The 20,785-nt window shown below is 50.2% G+C and overlaps 1 protein-coding gene across 1 annotated transcript in view; it reads right to left on the minus strand.

Annotated features, from left to right (window-relative positions):
* Nucleotides 1-20,785, minus strand: part of TTLL5 (tubulin tyrosine ligase like 5) — a 254,241-nt gene that overhangs the window by 50,464 nt on the left and 182,992 nt on the right. The window contains 1 exon segment of the mRNA XM_030559099.1: nt 14,567-14,765. Coding sequence (XP_030414959.1) covers nt 14,567-14,765 — 199 coding nt within the window.

Below are 20,785 nucleotides of genomic sequence, written 5' to 3' on the forward strand. Positions count from 1 at the left end.
AGATGAGAGGAAAGGGTGAGCACTAGCCAGTCTTCTGGGAAAGGGTGAGGCTTCAGTGCACTTGGTTGCATTTGTCCTGAGTTTCTTTCTCTGGTGAGGAACACACAGAGGCATAGTGAGTGGGCTCCAGGCTCCAGAGAAAACCACAATCTGAGGGTTGGCAGAGTCCCAGCATAAAGACAGGAAAAGCCCCTCTCCCCCACAATTCTCTGGCAAATGGCAGGGCACTCGTGTGGGAGGGAGTTTCTGACAGGCAGAGCCTGGGGGAGAAAGGGGAACGTGAGAGCCAAACCAGGCCTTTTCCACTACAATTCACTGACAAGATCTGCTGAGCTTTCTACTCCTCATTAACCTCTCCATGTCCTGCAGCTCCATTTTGATCCTGGATTCCTGAGCAGGCATAACTATAAATGACAAGTCAGGGGGAAGGCAGTAAATACCACACTCTTGGCTTAGTCCAGTACAGCTGAGAGCCTATCATATTATCAGGGAAGGGATGGAGTTTCCCCACTCACTGTGCTTTCCTCCCCTGACCCTGAGACCTCTCCTCACTGCATCCCATTTGATGCCACGCACAATAATTTTTTTTCAAAAGTGCTTTTCCCTTGTTACTAAAATCCTGACACCTAGAGTTTGCAAACCTCTTGCTCTGTACAGTCTATGTCACCTCCCCAAACATACTCAGGCAAGAAGGTCAGTCACTCAGGAGGAAGAATAAACAAGAATTCTTATAACACAGGCTGATCATCAGAGGCAGGGCCGAGACCTGCCTAAGGGAAGGTTAGGTCTGTTTTGCTTGGGGACAACAGACTTCTGAAAGGCCTCTGTCTCCACACTGTTGTGAGATTCTGGCTGCCTTCCACCGCAGCCAGGGTGTAGAGACTAGGGTTGAGACTGACCATGGCTTCTGGATCCAGCTACAAAGCATGCTGTCCTGCTGTGAACCCTATGGGGGCGGGGCGGGAAACCAGAAGAAGCTACTGTGCAAACAAAGGGCAGCAGGGGAGGCCAGACAGAGAAAGGGATGGGAAGAGATTTCAGCACATACACACATGAAGGAGAGCCCTCATCATTCAGGATCCACAGAGTCCAGCTCTAGGGAGAACTGAAGCATGGAAGAAGCTTTGATATAAACAGCCCAGGAGCATCCAGTACCCAACAGTTATTACTTTATTAAGGGAAACATCCTGACCAGGGCTCACAATGCTGGAGATTTGGACTGGTTGCTGAGGAGACCCATGCCCTCCCCTGTGGAAGGTTCCGAGGGGCACAAATCTGCATAATATTTAGCACAGTACAGGACTTTGCATCTTCAAAACACTGCAAAAACTTTAGCTAATTAATCCCCGCAACACTCCTGGAAGACAGGTCTGGAGTATTAACCCCATTTTATAGGTGGGCACTCTGGGCCACAGAGAGGGCAAGTGACCTGCCACAGATGGAGTCACCCTCAGAGCTAGAGTTAGAACTCAGGAGTTCCTGGGTCTCAGTCCTGTGCTCACACCAATAGCTCACACCTCTCCTCATTTTATACAGAAACAAAGTACAAACAGAATGATAGCTGCACAAAAAGAATGCTTTTTAATTAGAAAATGTCACAAGTACAACCTGCCAGTCACGGTGAGGCACATGGTAAGGTATCAGCAAGCAGAAACCAGCTTCCTGTACCTACTCACAATTAAAGTGAGGAGGTACCAGAAGTTTTAACTAAAACAGTTATGCTAATGATCTTCAAAAACAGAAATAAGAAGGATCCTGCCACTTACCCTCCCATATATCCAACATCTATCCCTAGCAAAGTAATGGAACAAATGCTGACAGTCAAATCAATAAATAATCACTAAGCCTGAGAATGACAGAATCATAAGCAATAAGCAGAAACGAGTATTTATAAAGATTAGCTCACGAGACAAACATATTTGCCTTTTGGGACAGAATTACAAAATAAGTGGGTAAAATTTGGTGGGGTTTTAGATGTTTGTAAAGCATTTGCTACAGTTTTCTATTACATTTGTTCACAAAGTTCAGTCAAATCAGCGTGGATATGGCAGAAAACTGGCTGAGTGACTAAACAAAGGGGCAAAAGTAATGATAATTGGCAAAATACTGAGTTGTGGAAAGGGAACTCTAGTGTGGAACCAGGGTGGTCAGTGTAAGGGCCAATCTGATGTAAGGACTTCATTAATGCTCTAGGAAAAGGTGAGCATGTTAATAGAATTCACAAATTACAGTACAGTGGGTCCTGCTTTGTGAACTATTCAGGAGAGGGACTGTCTTGATATATGTTAAAATAAACTGACTGTATGCTTTCTCCTTCTACCCAAACCTTTGTACGAAGTTTGTTTTCTTAAACTGTGAGCTTTTGGGGACACAAACTGGGTTTTATTATATATTTGCAAAGCATTCAGCACATTGTGTATGCTGCCATAAATAAATAAATAAATAAAACGAGATTAGAAACATGGGGGCAGCACTTCAGGTGGTATAAATCAACATACCAGCACTGACTTCAGTGGAGTTGTTTTATTTTACAGTGGAACCTCAGAGTTACAAACACCTTGGGAATGGAGGCTGTTCAGAGCTCTGAAATGTCTGTAACTTTGAACAAAACATTATGGTTGTTCTTTCAAAAGTTTACAACTAAACATTGTCTTAATGCAGCTTTGAAACTACTATGCAGAAGAAAAATGCTGCTTTTAACCATCTTAATTTAAGCGAAACAAATATAAAACCAGTTTCCTTACCTTGTCAAAACTCTTTTTTAAAGCTTCCCCCTTTTTTAGTAGTTTATGTTTAACACAGTCCTGTATTGTACAGTATTTGCTTTTCTTTTCATCTCTGCTGCCTGACTGCGTACGTCCGGTTGCAAATGAGGTGGGTGGTTGACTGGTGATTTGTAACTCTGGTGTTCGTAACTCTGAGGTTCTGCTGTACATAAACTAAAGATATGACCCCACAGGTAGCAAATAAAAATTTGATTCACCTTGGAAAACTGCAGTTAACACATGTGCAGAAAAAATAATCCAAGGGAGAAAGCTGGGAAAAAGAAATGGATGAAGATGGAGGGAGGGAGCTAATTAGTCTTTAATGCAACACGGTAGCAAAAATGGTCAATGCATGTTAGGCTCCTCTCAGAGAGGCCTTGCATCCCAGAGCAAGGAGTGGGGGAGTTCCAGTGCAGCCACACTTTCTTTGAATGCCCACATTCCCAATGAGACACTGGCAAATTAGAGGACATCCAGAAAAGAATACAATCAATTAGTTATGGGGAAAGTTAAATCTCCTTAGCTTAGCTAGGCACCAACTAACTTGGGACCATGCAACTTTCTGAAAGGTATAAGGGGAGAGAGGAAATATTTAGCAACCGGGGATGAACTGGACACAGTATTTATATCAGAAAACTGTTTAAATTACTGACTGAAACTGTAACCATGAGTGACCCCAATACTCATTATCATTTGTTGAATGTCTTATCTGCCCCTTTCTGACACAAGGCTGCACTGATAGGGATCATTTCACTATATGACTGAACTAGGGTTGTTTTAATTTAGCATATTTCCCATTTCCCATATGCAATGTTTGGGATAAAGCTCTAGATCTAGTAGCTGCCCACACACATACAATAGATACAGGCTAAGCAGACAGAACAAATCTACAGAGGGGAGGAGAAGCCTCCATGACAATTAGTGGCATCTCTCCAGTAGAGGGAACAATCAGAAAGTAAACACTGATCATTTAATTGCCTAAGCAAGGGCATCTTTGGTAACAACATCCAGGTCAGATCATGTCACTCATCGCTCCCTTCGGTCCATACAAAATGTTGCTGCTGATAAACTTTCTTCCTTTCCTGTTGGTTTGATCATGTAACTCCTGTTCCTTGAACCACTCCAGTATCAGATTTAAGCTTCTTGTCATCACCTTCAAAGCTCTACATAACTCTGCCCCTCCCTACTTATCCTTCCTTGTCAAGCTTCATGTTGGGTCTCTGTCCCCTTCACTCAGCCAGTGCTCCCAACCTCCTCCGTCTGTCAAATTCTCACACAATCACCCTTGTGCCTTCTCCCATGCAGCGCCCTATGAATGGTACAATATCCCTGAGCTCCTCCAAAAAGGACCAATCTTTTCCAAATTTAAATTGCTCTTTAAGAGCCAAATGGTTGCCTACAGTGAATCAAGTTGACTTGTATATAAATTGTCTATATTGTTATTCCCCTTCCCCTCCTGAGTCTCAGTCCAGTGTCCTGTTGACAGGACCACAGAATCAAGGGTGCCAGGGACCAGGAACTGGACAGTCTGGAAAATGAATAAAATTAGATTTAGTACAACTTCTCGACCCTGATTAAGGTTCTGAGGGAAGAACTCAGGACCTATTAGAAGAGGTGAACCCAAAGCCAGGGAACCTGGAGGCTGGTGTGCTGCACTTCTCTAAACTCAGAGGTCTGAGGTGAAGGTCTTATTCTCCTCTGTACCATTCCCCAAGGCTGTGCTGATAGAGTCTCCAAATTCTCCTGCCAGTCTTCTCTCCCCTCCCCCACATTACACACAGTGCTGTAAGTGCTCTGAGAAGCAGGAGCAACTCCCAGATGAATGCGGAATTTTTCTGGCTTTGTGCAATGAATTTTCTTGGATCAGAGCAACAAGAGTTGGTTGTGTCCAGGCTGCCCTCCCAGCACTGTGAGTGTGCAGTACATAGGGAGCCCTCAGCAATGTGAGGAAGGCTGTGAAAGACCCATTGATGCTACCCAATGACCTACCCCAACCCCAGGCACCCTGCCTGCGAGAACACATCGTTCTTCTTCGAGTGATTGCTCACATCCATTCCAGTTAGGTGTGCGCGCCGCGCGTGCACGTTCGTCGGAAACTTTTTACCCTAGCAACTCCAGTGGGCCGGCAGGTCGCCCCCTGGAGTGGCGCCGCCATGGCGCCCAATATATATCCCTGCCGGCCCGCCCGCTCCTCAGTTCCTTCTTACCGCCGTGTCGGTCGTTGGAACTGTGGAGCGCGGCATAGCTGTCCTCCACGTCCCTAGCTCTCCTAGTTATCTATCGTTATCTATTGTTATTCTCTAGTTCCATTACAGTTGTTAAATAGTTTGTTAAGTTGATAGTTAAGTTAATTAGTTGTAAAGTACTTTTTCGCCGGGGGCTTAGCCCTTCCCGGCACCCGGCACCGGGCTCATGCCTGGTTCGCCGGGCTTCAAGCAGTGTGCGGCCTGCAAGAAGCCCATGCCTACCAGCGATCCCCACGAAGCGTGCCTGAAGTGCCTCGGGGAATCGCACAGATCTGACAAGTGCCGCATCTGTAAGGCCTTTAAGCCGAGGACAAAGAAGGAGAGGGATCAAAGGCTCCGAACTCTCCTGATGGAGGCGGCACTTGACCCGACGGCTTCGCAGGCCGTGGTATCGGCACCGGCACCGGATCGCTCCGGCACCGAGAAGACTCCTCGGCACCGACCCTCTCCGGCACTGGAATCAGAGCCAAGGCCGTCGAAGTCTGATACTCCGGCCAGGCAGACCCGGCTAGAGCGCCCGGCCTCGACATCGGCCGCGGCGCCGCCGGCACCGTCAGCACCGTTGACTCCGGGCCCGGCGGGTCCGTTGAGTCCGGTGCCGCCGAGCTCCCCCATGAGATCTGGGGTTGAGATAGTGGTCCCATCCACACCGGAGACCTTCGCCTCGGCTCGGGACCTTATTGCCCTGACGGAGCCTACTCGGCTGCCACCCCCGGTACCTCCGGTGCGGGTCGCGTCCAGAGGCAAGCCCATGATGTCGGCACCGCCCACAGACAGTCAGTCGTTCCCGATCCAGGTCCCGACGTCTTGGGTGCTCCAGATCCCGACGCCGCTCGCAGTCCCGGCACCGCTCCCCTCAGCGGTACCGGTCGCACTCGCGGCACCGGTCGGCATCGAGACGGTCGCGGTCAGGCTCCAGTCGACACCGGCACCGCGACTCCAGGAGCAGGTCCCGACGCTACTCGCCGCACCGGTCGACCTCCCGGCACCGAGCTGGTGGCAGGTCCCGGTCCCGGTCTCGCTCGACCTCCCGGCACCGAGCTGGTGGCAGGTCCCGGTCGACCTCCCGGCACCGAGCTGGTGGCAGGTCCCGGTCCCGGTCGATCTCCCGGCACCGAGCTGGTAGTAGGTCCCGGCACCGAAGCGGCGCCCGGCACCGAAGCGGCGCCCGGCACCGTGACAGATCCCGGTCCCGGTCCCGATCCCGGCACCGATATGACTCCCGGCACCGGTCCCCGGCACCGAGACGATCCTCCGTGCCGGCCCGCGCAGACCCGTACTATCCAGGGTCGGCCCCACCGTGGCCCTCGAGGCAGCCGTCCGTATCCTCCCAGACGGACAGCGGCTATGCGCTGGGCACCGACCGGCAGGCGGCGCTGTTTGCTGATCCGCCGCTGCAGGACCAAGGCCCACAACAGTGGGGATTCTGGACACCCTGGGCGTACCATCAGGCCCAGGGCCCCCAGCAGCTCCCTGCTAGGCCGGCGACTGCGGAGCGTAGGGCCCCTGAAGCCTCCTTGTCTCGCCCCCCTCACTCCCCGGAAGGGGACGAAGGGTCCAAACAGCAGGACTCCGCTGTGGCTCCGGACACAGAGGCGAGGGCTGAGGAAGACCCTCAGTTGGACACTATTGTGCCTGGGGTCTCATCATCCTCCTCCGCGGATGAGGCGGTGGCGGGTACCTCCTCCAACAGTCCCCCCCCGCTGGATCTTAGAGCGCACCAGGACCTCCTCAGGCGATTGGCTCAAAACCTGAATCTGCAGGCAGAGGAGGTCTCGGAGATAGAGGACCCAATTGTTACCATCCTCTCTTCTGATGCTCCCACCAGGGTCGCCCTGCCCTTCATACGGACCATCCAGGCCAATGCCAATACTATCTGGCAGTCCCCGGCCTCCATCCCTCCGACAGCGAAAGGAGTCGAGAGAAAGTACATGGCCCCTTCTAGGGGCTATGAATATCTACATGTTCACCCCACTCCCGGTTCACTGGTAGTGCAATCGGTGAACGATAGGGAGCGTCACGGCCAGGAGGCTCCGGCCCCCAAGTCCAGAGAGGCCAGGCGGATGGACCTCCTTGGCCGTAAGGTGTATTCGGCTGGGGCGCTGCAGCTCAGGGTCTCCAACCAGCAGGCCCTGCTGAGCAGATATGCCTTTGATTCCTGGGTGGCAGTGGACAAATTTAAGGAGCTGCTGCCACAGGATGCTCGCCAAGAGTTCACGGCCATCTTGGACGAAGGCAAGAAGGTCGCACGCACGGCCTTGCAAGCCTCCTTGGACGCTGCGGACTCGGCTGCCCGTACCCTTGCGTCAGGAGTTACGATGCGTCGCATCTCCTGGCTGCAGGTTTCCGGCCTTCCGCCGGAACTCCAGCATACTATACAAGACCTTCCTTTCGAAGGCCAGGGCCTGTTTTCTGACAAAACAGACCCCAGACTCAAGAGTCTGAAAGACAACCGAGTCGTTATGCGGTCCCTCGGGATGCACACTCCCGTGACGCAGCGTAGACCCTTCCGGCCACAACAACAACAACAACAACAACAACAACGCAGGCCGTTTTCCCAGTTCCGCCAGCGGCAGGACCTTTACAGGCGCCGCGGCAGGAACGGGAGGCGCAGGCAGTCGGGGAACCAAGGGGGACAGAACCAAGGCTCCTCAAAACCCCCGCCTGGTCCTAAGCCTTCATTTTGAAGGGGCGCTCGAGGGCGCAGTAACAGTTTCCCCTATGGATCCTTCCCCCCCGTTTTCCAACCACCTTTCGTTTTTCCTCCCGGCGTGGTCCCAAATAACATCAGACCGCTGGGTCTTAAGCGTGGTGCAGACGGGGTACCGCCTGCAGTTTGTTTAGTTTCCTCCTTCCCGCCCTCCTTCCTCGTCCCTCTTCAGGGACCCCTCTCACGAGCAATTCCTTCGGCAGGAGGTGCAGACGCTCCTCAGCAAAGGAGCTATAGAGGCGGTTCCCGAAAACGAGAAAGGCAAGGGGTTTTATTCCCGCTACTTTCTGATCCCCAAGACCAAGGGGGGCCTCAGGCCTATCCTCGACCTGCGAGAGCTCAACAAATACCTCGTGAAGTTGAAGTTCCGCATGGTATCCCTGGGGACCATTATTCCATCCCTGGATCCGGGAGACTGGTACGCCGCCCTCGACATGCAGGACGCGTATTTCCACATTGCCATTTGGCCGCGCCACAGACGCTTCCTCCGCTTCGTTGTGGGGGCTCGTCATTATCAATTTGCGGTCCTCCCGTTTGGCCTGTCCACGGCCCCGAGGGTGTTTACAAAATGCATGGCAGTTGTCGTGGCGCATCTTCGGCGCAACCGTGTCCACGTGTTCCCTTATCTGGACGATTGGTTGATTCGGGGCACGTCGGAACAGCAGGTGAACAGCCATGTCCGTGTGATCACCGGCATGTTTGCGAGTCTGGGCCTCTTGATAAACACAGACAAGTCCACCCTGAGGCCCACTCAGAAGGTGGAATTTATCGGGGCCGTCCTGGACGCCACTGTGGGCAGGGCCTCGCTGCCTCGGCAGCGGTTCCAGACCATGGCGGCGATCGTTCAACGCTTGCGGTCAGCCCCGTTGACGTCAGTGAGGACATGTCTAACCCTGTTAGGCCACATGGCGGCGTGCACTTTTGTGACCGACTACGCTCGGCTCCGCATGAGGCCTCTCCAGCTGTGGCTTATCAGTCATTACAGGCCAAGGCAACCGTTAGACATGTTAATCACAATCCCCCAGAAGGTCTTAGATTCCCTCGGCTGGTGGTTGGACCAGTCCGTATTGTGTGCGGGTCTTCCCTTTCACCCGTCTCAGCCCTCGGTATCCCTGACAACGGATGCCTCAGATCTAGGCTGGGGGGCCCACCTAGGGACCCTGCGGACGCAGGGCCTATGGTCCCAGGAGGAGGTGGGGCTACACATCAACATGAGGGAGTTGAGAGCGGTCCGCCTTGCTTGCCAAACGTTTTGTCATCAGCTTCAGGGTCGTTGTGTAGCCGTGTTCACGGACAACATGATGACCATGTATTATATCAACAAGCAGGGCGGCACCAGGTCCTCCTCCCTGTGCCTCGAGGCGATACGACTCTGGGACTTTTGCGTAGCCCACTCCATTCACCTCAGGGCTTCCTTCCTTCCCGGAGTACGGAACACGCTGGCGGATCGATTGAGCAGATCCTTCCTGTCACACGAGTGGTCCCTTCGCCCGGACGTCGCTCTCTCCATTTTCCGGAGGTGGGGTTATCCCCGGGTGGACCTCTTTGCGTCCAAGGGGAACAGGAAGTGCCAAGCGTTCTGCTCCTTTCAGGGCAGGGAGCCGGGGTCGATAGCGGATGCCTTCCTCATCCAGTGGTCGACCCACCTGTACTATGCGTTTCCTCCGTTCCCTCTGGTTCACAAGGTCCTCCTGAAGGTGCGCAGAGACAGGGCTCGTGTGATCATGGTGGCCCCGGCATGGCCCAGACAGCACTGGTACACCATGCTGCTAGACTTGGCCGTAGCCGACCCAGTTCCCCTGCCCCTTCATCCGGACCTGATTACCCAGGACCACGGGTCTCTCTGTCACCCAGACCTGCAGTCGCTGCACCTAGCGGCGTGGCTCCTGCGTGGCTAACTGGTTCCGAGCTGCGCTGCTCCACGCCTGTGAGAGAGGTGCTCTTGAGCAGCAGGAAACCGTCCACAAGAGCCACATATTCGGCAAAATGGAAACGCTTCTCCTGTTGGTGCGTAGAGAGAAATCTCCGCCCTATGGAAGTTTCGGTATCCGAAATCTTAGACTATGTTTGGTCCCTCAAAGAACGTGGTCTGGCCTTATCGTCGTTGCGAGTCCATCTGGCAGCTATCTCCACCTTTCACCCGGGTGCGGACGGTCGCTCCGTTTTTTCTCACCCGACGGTGTCGAGATTTCTTAAAGGGCTGGAACGGTTATTCCCTAACGTCCGTCCCCCTGCTCCAACCTGGGATCTTAACCTGGTGTTGTCCCGGCTCATGGGGCCCCCCTTTGAGCCGTTAGCTACTTGCTCCCTGCTTTACCTCTCTTGGAAGGCTGCCTTTCTAGTAGCTATCACCTCAGCTAGACGGGTGTCGGAACTCCGAGCCCTTGTGGTAGACCCCCCATATACGGTCTTCCACAAAGATAAGGTACAGCTTAGACCACACCCTGCCTTTCTACCCAAGGTGGTCTCAGCCTTCCACGTCAACCAAGAGATTTTCCTCCCGGTTTTTTTCCCAAAACCTCACTCCTCAGGCAGGGAGCAGCAGCTCCACTCGCTGGATGTCCGTAGAGCTCTCGCGTTCTACATAGAGAGGACCAAACCCTTCCGCAAATCCCCCCAGCTTTTCGTGGCGGTAGCGGACCGTATGAAAGGGCTTCCTATCTCCTCCCAGAGGTTATCCTCGTGGGTTACGTCCTGTATCAGAACCTGTTATGACTTGGCCCATGTCCCTACGGGCCGTGTGACTGCGCATTCTACCAGGGCGCAGGCGTCGTCGCTGGCTTTCCTTGCCCGTGTGCCCATCCAGGAAATCTGTCGGGCAGCGACCTGGTCATCGGTCCACACCTTTGCTTCCCACTACGCCCTGGTACAGCAGTCGAGAGAGGATGCGGCCTTCGGAACTGCAGTGCTCCATGCCGCGACTTCTCACTCCGACCCCACCGCCTAGGTATGGCTTGGGAGTCACCTAACTGGAATGGATGTGAGCAATCACTCGAAGAAGAAAAGACGGTTACTCACCTTTGTAACTGTTGTTCTTCGAGATGTGTTGCTCACATCCATTCCACACCCGCCCTCCTTCCCCACTGTCGGAGTAGCCGGCAAGAAGGAACTGAGGAGCGGGCGGGCCGGCAGGGATATATATTGGGCGCCATGGCGGCGCCACTCCAGGGGGCGACCTGCCGGCCCACTGGAGTTGCTAGGGTAAAAAGTTTCCGACGAACGTGCACGCGCGGCGCGCACACCTAACTGGAATGGATGTGAGCAACACATCTCGAAGAACAACAGTTACAAAGGTGAGTAACCGTCTTTTTCTGTGGGCCCTACCTCAGGATGCCAATAAACACTTCTCATTCCCAACCTCCAAGCCAGACTGCTTGAGAAAAGGAATGGAGGAAAACTCATCAGCATGAGATGACACCTCAGAAAAGGGCTTTTTGTGAGTGCAGATTTAAGGTACGGCAAGGGAGGACAGAGGGAGAAAGCGAGATGAAGGAAGTGAGGAATGGGGGAAGGAAAGAGACACAGAGAGAGAGAGAAGGAAAAGTTTTAAGCCAGAGGTTCCCAAACTGTGTTGTGTGCAGAGTGGGCTGGTCACCTGTTCCTGGCTCCTCCCCTTATATCCAGCTGCTACAGTGATTAAATACTTTCCTGATGTGCTTTTTCCACACAAGCCATTGGTGTCATTGTGGAAGTAGAGCATTGGCATAAGGATGTTTTATCATTGCAAAGAGGTGAGACCCAGGCATTGTGAAATGGCAAAAAAGCAGGAGGATTTGGATGCAGCAAGCAGGACAGTGGATTGGGGCCGGGGGAGGAGACAGACAACGAGTGGAGTGAGATGGGGCTTGGACAATGGTGAGCAGGTAGGGAGGTAGGAGGCCTGGGTGACAATGAGTGGGAGATGGGTAAGGCCCAAGTGATAATGAGCAGGTGGTGGAGGTCCAGGTGCAGTGAGTGGAGAGGAAGTGGGGAGGCACAGATAATGGTGAGTGGGAGGAGAAGGCAGGAAGCCACAGTGAAAATGAGCAGGATGGTGACCAGGCAGTTGTGAGTGGAAGGGAGTGAGGGATGGGGCTTGGGCCAAAGTGAGTGGGAGGAGGTAATGGGATGGGGGAGTTGTAAGGGTAGGTGGGGGGAGCCAAACAGTGGTGAGTGACAAAGACAGGGCAGGCAAGAGTAAACAGGAGAGGGAGGTGGTAGTAGGGAGGGGATGGTGAGTCTGTTAGGATTGAGAGGGGTGCTCTGGCTACTGAGCAGGAGAGGTCAGTGGAATTGTGCCTGGGATGGGAGATCTGTCTGTCACCAGGCAAAGACAAGACAAGACACTCTATTAAGACTTGGCTTCCAATATAAGGAAGTCTGAGGGTATGTCTACACTGCAATTAAAAACCTGCAGCTGGTCTGAGCCAGCTGACTCAGGCTTGCAGGGCTGCTTAATTGCACTGTAGATGTTCAGGGTCGAGCTGAAGCCAGGAATCTAGGACCTGCAAGGTGGGAGAGTCCCAAAGCTCTGGCTGCAGCCTGAACCTCTATGCAGCAATTAAACAGCCCCTTAGCTTAGGAGCGTCAGCCTTAGTCAGCTGGTATGGGCCAGACGTGGGTGTCTAATTGCAGTGTAGACATACCCTGAGTGTTAAGCAAATCTTTTTCTTCATTAATGGCAATTTCAGAGCTGCCTGAGCCTGTGGCATGGCAATGGCCTTGATACTGCAGCTCTGAACTGTTCGGCTCAAGGGGGGCGGGGGGAGGGGGAGAAGAGTGGAGGCTTAACAAAGAATCACTTTAACAGAAACTCCTGAGTAATGGCTTTGCCCTAGGCCAAAAATAACATCAGCTCAATGTCGGCAATTAGAAGAGGGCTCAGCCAGGCCCCCATGGTCAGCTCCAGCCTCTTCACAGGCACAGCCCAGCTCGACTTGCAGTGCTACCCTATGCTCAGCAGCAGCCACGGCTGTCCACCCAGAGCCCCTTGGACAGAGATGAAAGAAGGGTCCTCTACTCCTGCTCAGAGGGGTAGCAAGTGGCAGGGGGGGGAAGAGGAGTTTGGGGAAGGAAAGGGGACAGTTCAGACAGAAGTTGCCTCCCCCTCTGATTTCCCTCCCAGAATGGTGGGAATTGAGCCTAAGCTGTTTGTTAGGGACCCTGCAGTAACTAGTAATTCATGCCCCTGATATGGGGGCGGGGGCCCCACATACTTAGTTCTTGCTTGTGTTTGAGGCCATCCCTGCCAGACTGCCCAGCAGATACCAATAGCTCCCCCTAACCTGGGTCAAACAATCTATGCTGAGTGGAGGTCCAAGCACATGAAGAACCCCCCTGCTGTTTCAGACACCAAGCAAAATGAAGGAAACCCTGCGCTTCATGACAAATGAGGTAACTGGTGCTTTATAAACCCCTGCAGGGTCTCCATCTAGGGTGGGGAGATGCTGCTCCAGACCAGCTACCAAAACACTGCCATTCATTACATGGGACTCATACAGGACACAAGGAATTGAGAGAGAACTGGATAAAATTTAAAAGAGAACTGGATAAATTCATGGTGGTGAAGTCCATAAATGGCTATTAGCCAGGATGGGTAAGGTATGATGTCCCTAGCCTCTGTTTGTCAGAGGATGGAGATGGATGGCAGGAGAGAGATCACTTAATCATTGCCTGTTAGGTTCACTCCCTCTGGGGCACCTGGCATTGGCCACTGTCGGTAGACAGGATACTGGGCTAGATGGACCTTTGGTCTGACCGGTACGGCCGTTCTTATGTTCCTATGTCATTTTCATTTTCTTCCTGCCTTGACAGCACTGTGTCTTCCTCTGTCCCTTACAATGGTGTCAAGGGAATGACGCTGTGCCAAATGGCTGAGTGCCTAGCAAGTAAAGGAAGCATTAGCTGCACTGACTGATAATGATGGGTGTTCAGCAGGCCCTGGCAGGGGCGGCCCCAACTTTTTTGCTGAACTGAGGACGGCAGTCAGGCTGCCTTCGGTGGCTTGCCTGCGGGAGGTCCCTGGTCCTGGCGGCTTGCCTGCGGGAGACCCACCGGTCCCGTGGCTTCGGCATACCTGCTGCCGAATTGCCGCCGAATCCGCAGGACCGGCGGACTGCTTGGAGCAATGGTGCCTGGAGCCACCATTGGGCCCTGGGAGGTGTGGGAGAAGCTCATGCCTGGGCTCAGGCTCTATACCTGTGTCTATTGTGTATCCAAAGCTCTTAGAATATTCCTGGCACAGATGAACCTTATTCCCTCACAGGAATAAAGCAATCCAGGTAATGTTTGGTCTTCATTGTGGTGAAGTCATTTTCCTATCAGTCTTCATTGTTTGGTGCATGGGTACTGCAGTGTGTGGGAAAGGATTTAGTCAAGCTGCAGCCGAAACAGAGACCACTGATACCAATGTTACAGGGCAGAGATACATGCCAACACAGCTATGAGACTCTGGGGAATGGAGACACACAAATGTAGCAATGACACCCATATAGGTAAACCACATGTGCCCTTGGTGGACACAAACACATGCCACCACAACTATGGGATTTACAGACAAAGAATCTCTGGGCCCAATGAGGCTGGGCTGTGACTCAGGCACTAGGTAGGACAGTGAAGAGCAGCACTCAGATAGCCAACTAGAGAGGGATCCTGATCCATCCAGCAGGGAGGCCAAGAGGGACAGCAGCATTAGGCGGCTATCAGAATCACTGAATATAAGTTCAGTCCTATCCTCGTAACCCACAAGCGGTGCTTCCTCCCCACAAAACCTTGTGCCATGTCCTGGGAGTGAAACTGCTCCAAGCCAGCCCACAGGTGTAGAAACCAGCAGTGGCCATTCTCAGGCCAACTTTTGTCTCAGTTACCTGGTGCCGGGCTCGGCTCTGCTCCAAGAGCTGTCGAGACTGAAGCTTCTGCTGCTGCAGTTGCTGCACGGCAAAATGGAGCTGATAGCTGCCAGCAGTTGGCTGATACTTGGGATGTGCCAGCTGGCTTCCCGTCACCTTGCTGTGGACACAGTTCTCTAATTCTCCTTCCCAGGCGAAGCTGTTATTCTTTAGAACCCTGAGAAGAGAAGAGCCATCACACACGTTATCCATCTCCATTACCCTGCATGCAAGGCTAGGGGAACTGCTGTCCACAGGGCATCACTGCTCCCCAAGGAGTCATTGGTAACTTGACAGGCATGCAATTAGCAACAAGTGGGTGGCACTGGCAAGTAGAACACACGATACAAATGTTGCATGTCAGCTGTGGGCCTGGTAAGGAGGATCTGCCTCCACCCAGGAGAGTGTCTGGAAGTCTGGACTGGGCCTGTTACTATCCTTGTTACCAAGCCTGAGGTGAACAATTGTAGAGGAACAAGAGGGAAAATCCAAGAGTGACATTAGGACATGGCCATGGCTGTCCAGCTAGCACTGAGGGGAGACAGTCAGCCTTGCAGCACCCAGAGTCAGGGATCCAGAGTTAAGTGGCCAAGCTGAGGATTAGTGTAATTGGGGAACTACACTCTTCTCCACTAGGCCCATGGGTTTTGTGGAGAGCAAGTAACAGAGTGACAGGGTCACAAGGTGTCCTGGAGAACCTGGGATACTTGAGCAATCCAGATTCCCTGCACTAACTGACCACATGCCACATGGTCCACTGAATCTGCCCAATAAAACCTTTAAGTCCATTGCTTGAGCTGCCTATGTCCCCACTGAGTTCATTCTTCTCTCCCATTGTGCCCCATGTCTAGACATTCCCTTTGGATCTCATGTGTCGTGAAGTATAGACTTTCCTTAAAGTTCCTGTGCACACTGTAATTGACTGGGATACAGATGATGCTTGTATTTGCTGCATCCTACCACGAGTGCAGAGAGGTGGTAGTGTTTCTGGGTTTGGGAATGTCACCCCAGTTTCTTCACTTCATAGAGTTCCAAAAAATAAACAACCCCCCCCAAAGCCCCTCAATTAAGCAATCAACCAATTGGAACAATTAAGCAATGAACCAATTTTGCAACAATTATTTTTAAATCTAGATTGGATGCTTTCTAAAAGATCCATTCTAGGAATTATTTTGGAGATGTTCTATGGCCAGTGTTATGTAGGAGGTCTGACCAGATGATCACAGTCATCCCTTCTGGCCTTGGAATCTATGAATCTACAAACCCCCGACTCCCCTGAACCTGGTACCATCCCCCCTGCAATCCTGGCCACTACAGTGATCCAGAGAAACATCTTGAGGATGATCTTAAAAAGGCCAAACTCAGTTACCCAACCCCCAACACACACTTTCTGTTGCTGAACCACTAGGAAAGGGCAGGGACGCTGCAAGAAGTTCAAGTGGATCCATCTCCACACCCAACCTCTCAGCAGCAATGGAGCAAAGCAGCCCTGCATAGCAAGGGACATTGGTTGTCAGCATTTCCATCCTGCTTCCTGTGAGGCACCCACGCCCATTTGTCCTATCTCAGGCACTTTCCAGGCTCCTCCATTGTGCTGTCTGCAGGGGACCTCACACCATAGGCCACCCTTCATCATCATATAAAAAACCGATTAGAATCCTGTACAAAAGATTCTGGCCCCCACCTCATTGAGTCTTAAATTGTCATCTCTGACTCTTTTCCAAGTGCTTGGGAGGAAGTGTGGTCTAATGAATTCAGACCTGGGACTCAGAAAATCAGGGTTCTAATCCTAGCTCTCCCACTAACTCAGTAGGTTACCTTGGGCAAATCACTTTACCACGCTGTGCCTCTGTTTCCCCTCCTACCCATTGTCTTTCTTTTCTAAACAGACTGTAACTCTTTGGGGGCAGAGACTCTCTCTCACTACGTGTTTGTACTGCACCTATATATATATGTATATCTTTTAAATGTCCTGTCTTTGGCATTTCACTGTTCTTCAGTTTCCCCCTTACAGTACCTGCTTTATTTCTCCCCAGTCCCCTTCCTTCCTTCCATCCTATCTCCTCTCAGATATTACCTTTCCTGTTGTTTCTGTTGCAGCTCCTTGTCAGGACTGACAAGGGGAAGAGGGGGGAAGCCGGTACAAATTACAGGAGCCTGGCGGTCCAAAAGGGGGCCTGGGGCCCAGCTTCGTTGGCCCTGTTTAGCCGGTCCACCCTTGCTGGGAGGCCCGAAATTTTTTTTCACCGGGGCCCAAAGCTACTCTTGGCAGCCCTGCTCTTTGGTCACTTCTCTCCTTCCCATTTACACCCAAACAAAATGAGGGAGAGCCAAACACTAAGGTGTCTATTGCCTAGGAGTGCACGCCCCCTCTTTTCCCCAGGTGAACAGTGTAGTCCTTGCTCTCCAACACGGCTGGATCCTGTCCTGCAGCTCTGCCAGCAATCGCTCAGCTCTATGCATCATGCATATGACACAGACTAAGCAGGGGAAATGTTGCAAGCCCCTCAACACTGCCCCCCACTGGGCACAAGATGCCAGAAGTGTAAATACAAAGAAATGTATCACAATCACAAGGCATATTTAGAAACTTGGAAATGATCTCCATCTGGTGCCTCATCAGCCCTGCTTGCCCCCAAAACTGGTTATTATCAGGTTGTTATCATCTGGCCCTTTCCCCATATCCTTGGTGTAACACTGGCTCTCCCACTGCATTGATCCTGACTCTATCCCCACTTCCAGGTGGTAAAGCCCCTGGACTCTGCTGACAGCATGTGAAACAGCTGCAGCAGCTGTGCTCCTCTCTGAGAGAAAGAGATTTTGCTGGAACTGGAATGCACTCCTCTGGGGACAGATGGAATCACTGCAGACCATCCTTTGAAGAACCAAAAAAACAAAACAGCAATGCTCACTGGCCCCAGTAGACATGAAGGTCACTCAAAAGCAAAGTTGGAATTAGTCTGGCACTCAGCAGGCAGCCAGAGGAGGACCCTCTCATCAATGGCAAGGAAGAATCTTGAGCTGTGGTCCCTCAATTACAAACTACTCACACTACATTCTACTTGCTCATTTGCCTGTGGTGTGTAATTTCTCTCACACCTTCAATTTCTCCTCCGTATTGTCACGGTAAAAGGTAGTGAGTGGATTTTGTACCTGACTAGTAATTTTCATGGTCACATCTCTCCTTAAACCCCATTCTATTCCTGGAGCTTCCCACTAATAATCTACCAAGCACAAGGGAAAACAAGCAATGCTCACCTCATTTAGAGACTGGTCATCAATATGCTAAGGGTCTGAACCGTCTGACTGACATTAAGCAGCCTCCATCTCCTTGGTGTATGTACCTGGATCACCCTTCCTAACAGTATTCAGTAAAGAGTAAGAGTCTGCTGATCATGGCTGCTTTCTGTAAGCTCCTTGGGACAGGCACCTATGGTTCTAAAGTGCAGCTCCCATCCTGACTGAGAATCAAGACATAATACAGAACTAAGGCTTGTGAGGGTGAAGTGAGTCAAGCAGTTCTGAGGGCACTCAGACAAGGTACCCAACTGATCCTGGAGCTCAGCGCCTGCTCCAAATCTCCCAGAGATCTTCCTCCAGTTAAGAACCTGCACAGCATAAATTTCTATCCTTCAATGAATAAGAATGCCTGAGAAGCTAAAGACATGGTTGCTGACTATGGATCTTTCTTGAACTTACGCAAGCCATGATGAAGTGAAAGAGATATACTGATGTGATGTGAACACCTGTGAAGATAGCTTTAAATTGCCCCCAGTCTAATCAGTAAGACTTGCTGTTGAATGGATGAAACACAAAGGAGGCCCATATCTGTGTTTCAGGAAAAGGGTGCATATCTTGCAGGAGTCAGATATAAAGGCAATAGAGACATATTCACTGAGCTAAAGTCATGGTGAGCAGCAGCAGATATCTTTCTGCAGGTATCGTACCAAAAACCTGAAGGGATCACATTTAACCTACACATTTGATGCTGTAAGAGATGACTGTGACACTTGTAGACCAGGTGCCGGCCCGTGCCAAGGCCCCTGGGCCACACTGAGCACTGACAAATGCATAGCTGGAAACCAGTCTGCTTCACCTGTGTGTTAGGATTGTTAAAATAGGTATTAGAGTTATAAGAATGTGTTTAGACTTCATGAAATGCTTGTAGAATACTACATGTATTAATCTTACTTATATAATCTTACTTGCTTAGTAGAGGCCTGTGTCCCATGTTATAAGGTATTATTTAAGTGTTTGTTCTGTAAATATAAAAAAGTTTGCTAAGACTGTAAACCCCCACAGCTGGGGAGAAGCATCATCAAGTGTAAAATACTAGTTTATCACAAGAGGTGTCATCTCCTCCCCAACAAAGTAAGGCCTATAGACACCAGAAAAACCATTGTGGAACATCAGTGGACAAAAGACTGATGATTGTTTCCCCATGAAGCTGGTCATGCAAAAGCCCTTATCCCATCACAGCTTGAATGCTGGGGGAACAGCATAAAAATCCTTGTTAAATAGAAATTATCACCACTATGATACTTGGAATTCAGAGGGGGCAATATTTCTATGAATTAGCAAGGGATCCCTAAGCTGCTTAGTTTGTTTAAGCCCTAAAGGATATATAGCGCTTGCATATATGGCAGCTACTATCACCCTTTGAAATCTAAGACTGTAACTCATTTGTGGGTGTATGTTTCCCTTCTTTAATCTTGTAAAATAACTAGGGCTGTCAATTAATCACAGTTAACTTATGCGACTAACTCAAAAAAATTAACCGCAATTCATCGCAGTTTTAATCGCACTGTTAAACCATAGAATAGCAATTGAAATGTATTAAACATTTTGGATGGTTTTTCTACATTTTTTAATTTTTTATTACAAATATTTGCACTGTAAAAATGATTTTAAAATAGTATTTTTCAATTCACTTCATACAAGTACTGTAATGCAATCTCTGGTGTGAAAGTGCAACTTACAAATGTAGATTTTTTTTGTTCCATAACTGCACTCAAAACCAAAACAATGTAAAACTTCATAGCCTACAAGTCCACTCAGTCCTATTTCTTGCTCATCCAATCACGAAGCCAAACAAGTTTATTTACATTTACGGGAGATAATGCTGCTCACTCCTTATTTACAATGTCACCAGAAAGTGAGAACAAGCATTCGCATGGAACTTTTGTAGCTGGCGTTGCAGGGCATTTAAGTGCCAGATATGCTAAATACTCATAGGCCCCTTTATGATTCGCCCACCTTTCCAGAGGACACACTTCCATGCTGATGACGCTCATTAAAAAAAGTGTGTTAATTAAATATGTGACTGAACTCCTTGGGAGAGAATTGTATGTGCCCTGTTCTGTTTTACCCACTTTCTGCCATATATTTCATGTTATTGCAGTCTCGGATGCAGCATATGTTGTTCATGTAAAGAACATTTTCACTGCAGATTTGACAAAATGCAAAGAAGGTACCAATGTGAGATTTCTAAAAATAGCTACAGCACTCAACCCAAGGTTTAAGAATTTAAAGTGCCTTCCAAAATATGAGATGGATGAGGTATAAAGCATGCATTCAGAAGTCTTAAAAGAGCAACACTTTGATGTGGAAACTACAGAACCTGAACCACCGAAAGAGAAAATCAACCTCCTGCTGGTGGCATCTGACTCAGATAATGAAAATGAACATGCATCAGTCTGCACTGCTTTGGACTGTTATTGAGCAGAACCCATCATCGGCATGGATGTATGTCCCCTGGAATGATGCTTGAAGCATGAAGGGACACACGAATCTTTAGTGCATCTGGCACACCGGCTACAACAGTGCTATGAGAATGCTTGTTTTCACTTTCAGGTGACATCGTAAACAAGAAGTGGGCAGCATTATCTTCTGCAAATGTAAACGAACTTGTTTGTCTGAGTGATTGGCTGAACAAGAAGTAGGACTGAGTGGACTTGCAGGCTCTAAAATTTTACATTGTTTTATTTTTGAATGCAGTTTTTTTGTACATAATTCTACATTTGTAAATTCAACTTTCATGATAAAGAGACTGCAATACGGTACTTGCATTAGGTGAATTGAAAAATACTATTTCTTCTGTTTTTTTACAGTGCAAATACTTGTACAGTAACTCCTAGCTTAATGTTGTAGTTATGTTCCTGAAAAATGTTACTTTAAGTGAAACCATGTTAAGCTAAT

The sequence above is a fragment of the Gopherus evgoodei genome, chromosome 4 (assembly GCF_007399415.2).
Source record: "Gopherus evgoodei ecotype Sinaloan lineage chromosome 4, rGopEvg1_v1.p, whole genome shotgun sequence".
NCBI classification, from domain to species: Eukaryota; Metazoa; Chordata; order Testudines; family Testudinidae; genus Gopherus; species Gopherus evgoodei.